Below are 4,324 nucleotides of genomic sequence, written 5' to 3' on the forward strand. Positions count from 1 at the left end.
AATGCCCTGGTGAAAGCCACCTTCTACGTGTGTAAAGCCATGCAGGCCTCGCTGTCTGGGAAGGCAGATGGGCAGCAGAGCTCCCTGGGTCACTGCGAGAGGGCCAGCAGTCAGTTATGGAACAGCCTCAACATGAGCAGTGGTGTCTCCAGCACTGTCCTCAACAACGTAAGAGCTATAAGCCCCAGAATAACATGTGTTCTGTTTTAGTTGTGAGGCTGGTCTTGCTGCAGGTGTATCACTTTCCCATTGTGTGTATCTACAGCCTCCATCCATCCATCCTGTGTCTGATGGGAGTAGAAGGGAAACTTCCTCCCTTTCCTTCCAAAGGGCATTGACATCTTTCTGCCCCTGCTGTACGGAGGAGCAGAGCTGGAAGTACGCCACCATTTCCCCAGGGGTGGTCTCAAATAGCTGAGCTCCCACTCCTCTCCTGCCAGTACTGTCACCCCTTTCTAGTGCTTGGACCACTTTGCACTTGGTCCATGGGAAGCATCCCCCTCCGTCCTCCAAATGAAGTTGCTGACACCTGTAAAGCAGGACCTCATTAAGTCAAGTCTGCTCTGTTTTAGGCAGCGCTCACGAGTGTTTGAACTCTACGGCAAAAGTGGGACTGTGCCGTGCTATTCCTGAGTTTGTGTGGGGCTTGTTTCTCTTCTTTCCAGGATTACCTAAAGCTGGAGCTTCCCTGCACGGCATATGGGACACAGTTCTGGTCCCTTCTGTCGCTCCTGGGTGGCAGCTGTAGTGCATTGTAGTTGCATTGCATGTTGTGGCAGTAACTGTGCAATGTTTCTGCAGTGCAGTACAGAGGCACTCTCGGCTTCGGCAGCGCGGGTGGAATCCCCGAGAGCAACTAGGACAGCAAGTGATGCTAGGGGGCAGCAGCAGATGGGGAAAAGGGGTTTGGGCAAGCCACTGTAGGCTGTGTCAAGACTGCCTTTTTTTTTTTCTCTGCAGGTAGCAAGGCTGTCTTTCCTGTTTCCCACTAATTAGTATCTCCGTTTGGGCAGGAAAGTCTTTGCAGGAGTCTGGGGCCTTGCTGGTGCAATACCCCCTTGGCGTGTCTTGTCTGGAGTGGGGTTGGGGTCAGCCTTGCGGAGATGTTGGCTCTCCTGGAGGGGACAGCCGCTCCTTGGGCACAGCCTGGCACTTGTTCCTTAGGCTGGACCTCTCGGTGCTGGGCCCCAGAGATGCCACTTGGACAAAAAGCAAAGTCCTGCTCCTTTTGGTGCATTGTGTTGGGGCGATTTGGCTGGGAGGGCTGGGGAGCCCCCCTGGGTGGGCAGGAGGTGCTGTGGCTGCCTCCCATGGGCTGTGTCAGCAGCTGTGTAGCAAATGGCCTGTTACTTGCCTGATGGGTTGTGTTACTAAGCATGTGTGCCCGGGACCCCTGGCTCTTGCAGATGATCCAGCTGCTGGCCTGTGACTTGCTGCTCTCTCTCCGCACCAGCCTGTGGCAGAAGCAGGCAAACGCCAGCCAGGCCCTGGGTGAGACCTACCATGCCTCGGCCCCCGAGCTGACAGGCTTCCAGCGCGACCTCGGCAGCCTGCGCAAGCTGGCCCACGGCTTCAGGCCCGCCTATCGCAAGGTGACAGCTTGCCTCCCCTGCCCGCTCCGCCTCCAGCTTAGCTATAGCCCTTCCCGGGGTGTGATGGGGAAGCTGCGGCCCTTGGAAACGTAGGGTGTATGTGGGCTTGAGCGGTTTGGACACTTGGGGTGAGATGGTCTGCCACCAGCAGCCTCCATACTTTCTCTTGGTGGGTGATGAGGGAGGTTCCCATGTGAGTCTGGTGCATGTGGGGAGGTGTCTGCCTTAGTTTCGACCTAGAAAACCATCAGCATGTCTGTATTGCCAAGCAAATACCATGGCATCCTGTCCTTTAACGTGGCTTCAGGCTGGGTCAGTCCCTCCAGGGAGTGTGGAAGGAGGCTTCCTCGGCCACGTTGGCTCTGCGGGTAGCTGGGGGGTCTGATGCCTTCTGCACCTGTAGAGCACCAGTTGCTTCTCTGGGGGTTTCCCCCCCCTTCTGTTCTGTTTAGTCTGTCTAGTTTTAAGCCTCTGTAGGGGAAGTGTAGTCTAATACTTGGACAAGAGAGTTGTCCCGGTATTGTTCAAACTCTGGATTTTGAAGTTTGATGCTGTTACTGGAGCGCTGCACTAGCAGCCTGGGGTGAGATGCCCACCGAGGCCACAGTGCCAGGGTTTGCTCTCACATTTTCTGCCCTGTTCCCTGCTCTCGTTCCTCCCCCTTTCCAGGCCACTCATAGTTAATGCGTCAAAAGCTTTTTTTCTTCCTCATGGTTGCCCTGACCTGCAAATTCCCCGGAGGCAGGTGGGAAGATGAGGGAGGAGTGTGGAAGTGGGTCTCTGTTGTTGTCAAGGCATCGGTGTTCTGCTTTTGAAATGCAGTGGCTGAGGGATGACGCGAGTTCAGCTGCAGCATCACCCCCGTGCCAGCCCACTTCTCATTCCCCGTCCTGCCTTCCCTTCCAGGTCTTCCTCCATGAGGCCACCGTGCGCCTGATGGCGGGTGCCAGCCCTACCCGCACCCACCAGCTGCTGGAGCACAGCTTGAGGCGACGGACGCCCCAGAGCAGCAAGCAAGGTCAGCCCCGGGGCCGGGGCAGTGACCCACTGCCGACTGTGGAGCTGGGAGGGGCAGCGCTTAGGCTGGGGGGTGGGATAGCTGCAGCCTGCAGCATCTTCCCCGTGTCTGAGGCTCAGATAACGAGCTCCTGTCAGCCTATGGCTCACAGTGATGCTTCTGCCACACTCTCTACAAGCTGGCTAACGTGAGCTGCCAGCCCTGGGCTGGAGGTGTCAGTGAACAGGCTGGAAAACATTTGCCTTCGTGCAGCCACACATGCACCAAATGGCAGGCTGGAGTTCGGGGCGGTCAATGCAAAGGCAAAAGCCAGGAGTCCTAAAGGGGAGAGCCAAGAGATGTGGTGCTGGTTATAAAATCCCTTGGGGGTTTAAGGAAATGGGCAGATACGTGTGTCGGTGCTGGGATGAGCCCTAGGAAGTGAAGTGAAAGGGACTGCGTTTGTAGAAGACAGGATTGCCAGTCCCTGCCTGACTCCAGCTCAGATTGTTCTCCCCTGCCCACCCAAAGCAGCTGCTTCGGGATCCGCAGGGTGCCCCTCACTCTTGGCACAGCCGGGGTCGCCAGCCAGGGATGCCTGTGCTAACTGGTGCCAGTTGAGGGCCTGCGTGGCGGGGTTTCATCGTGCAGGGGGTAGCTTCATCGTGAGCTTTCTCTCTCCTCTTTGCGCCTAGGTGAACTGGACACCCTGCCAGGCCAGAGGGAGCGAGCCACAGCCATCCTGTTGGCCTGCCGCCATCTCCCCCTCTCCTTCCTCTCCTCCCCGGGCCAGCGAGCAGTCCTGCTGGCTGAGGCCGCCCGCACCCTGGAGAAGGTGGGGGACAAGCGCTCCTGCAATGACTGCCAGCAGATGATCGTCAAGCTGAGCGGGGGCACGGCCATTGCCGCCTCCTAACGCCGGCATGGGGCCACCTCGTGCAAAGACAGCCTGGTCGACTGTCAGCCTGGACTTCCCCTCTGGAGCTTGGGGAAAAAAAAAAAAAAGTGCTAGGTTAGGGCTGTGCTGGTGGGATCGCGATGGGGTGGGAGAGGGAGGGAGGGTTTTAGTTTTGTTTTGTTTTTAACTTGCACCAGGTGCCGCTTTATTAGCCCCCTTGCTTGTTCTCAGGCGCTGCAGCAGAAATCTGTCTAGTTGTGGTTTTTGCAGCTGTGCCTGGGGCTGTTGGGAAGCACTGCCCCGACCCAGAGCCCCCATCTCTGCTGGGGGGAGAAGCCCGCAAGCCCAAGGCATAGAGAAGTGGCACATCCTGTGTCTGTCCTCAGGGACATCTTGTTCCCTTCCCAAACACCTCTGTGAGAAAGAAACCTTTGAGGAGGGCAGAGGATCTGCTCAAGCCTTGCCCCGTGGGTCTGCTGGGGTCTGGGGCTGTTACCGAGAGAGAGGGGGAAGGCACCAGCTTTCCTTGAGCTGTGTGTCAGGAAACTGAAGTCCCCTAGACCCAACTTACAGAGGTGCTCTGGGAGTGTTGCTTGGGGCCAGTACTGCCCGGCGAATTTCTCTACACTTTTTATACAGGTTTTTTTATAGGAGTGTTTGGCTTTACAAAAATGTAGGGAACGATGCAGCAGATTTCCCTTCCTCTCCACTTTATGCATCTCCTTCCTGTGTAGCTGCCTCCGGTTTTTGGCAGGGGGCTGGGTTTGTGGCAGCCTACAACAAACAGCCTCGTAGAAGGCCGGGGTGTCCCCAGTCATCTGGTGCTGGGTGGCAGCA

General features: G+C 57.0%; 1 protein-coding gene across 1 annotated transcript in view; it reads left to right on the plus strand.

Moving 5' to 3' along the window:
• Nucleotides 1-3,579, plus strand: part of SREBF2 (sterol regulatory element binding transcription factor 2) — a 19,108-nt gene extending 15,529 nt beyond the window's left edge. Inside the window, exons 15-18 of the mRNA XM_009322000.1 lie at nt 1-168; nt 1,407-1,592; nt 2,499-2,610; nt 3,285-3,579. The exon at nt 1-168 is cut by the window's left edge and continues 18 nt beyond it. Of these exons, the coding sequence (XP_009320275.1) occupies nt 1-168; nt 1,407-1,592; nt 2,499-2,610; nt 3,285-3,505 (687 nt within the window). The 3' untranslated portion in view covers nt 3,506-3,579. The remainder of the gene's footprint in view (nt 169-1,406; nt 1,593-2,498; nt 2,611-3,284) is intronic.
• Nucleotides 3,580-4,324: the final 745 nt, after the last annotated feature.

Source organism: Pygoscelis adeliae, unplaced genomic scaffold (genome assembly GCF_000699105.1).
Source record: "Pygoscelis adeliae isolate BGI_AS28 unplaced genomic scaffold, ASM69910v1 Scaffold60, whole genome shotgun sequence".
In the NCBI taxonomy this organism is placed as follows: domain Eukaryota; kingdom Metazoa; phylum Chordata; class Aves; order Sphenisciformes; family Spheniscidae; genus Pygoscelis; species Pygoscelis adeliae.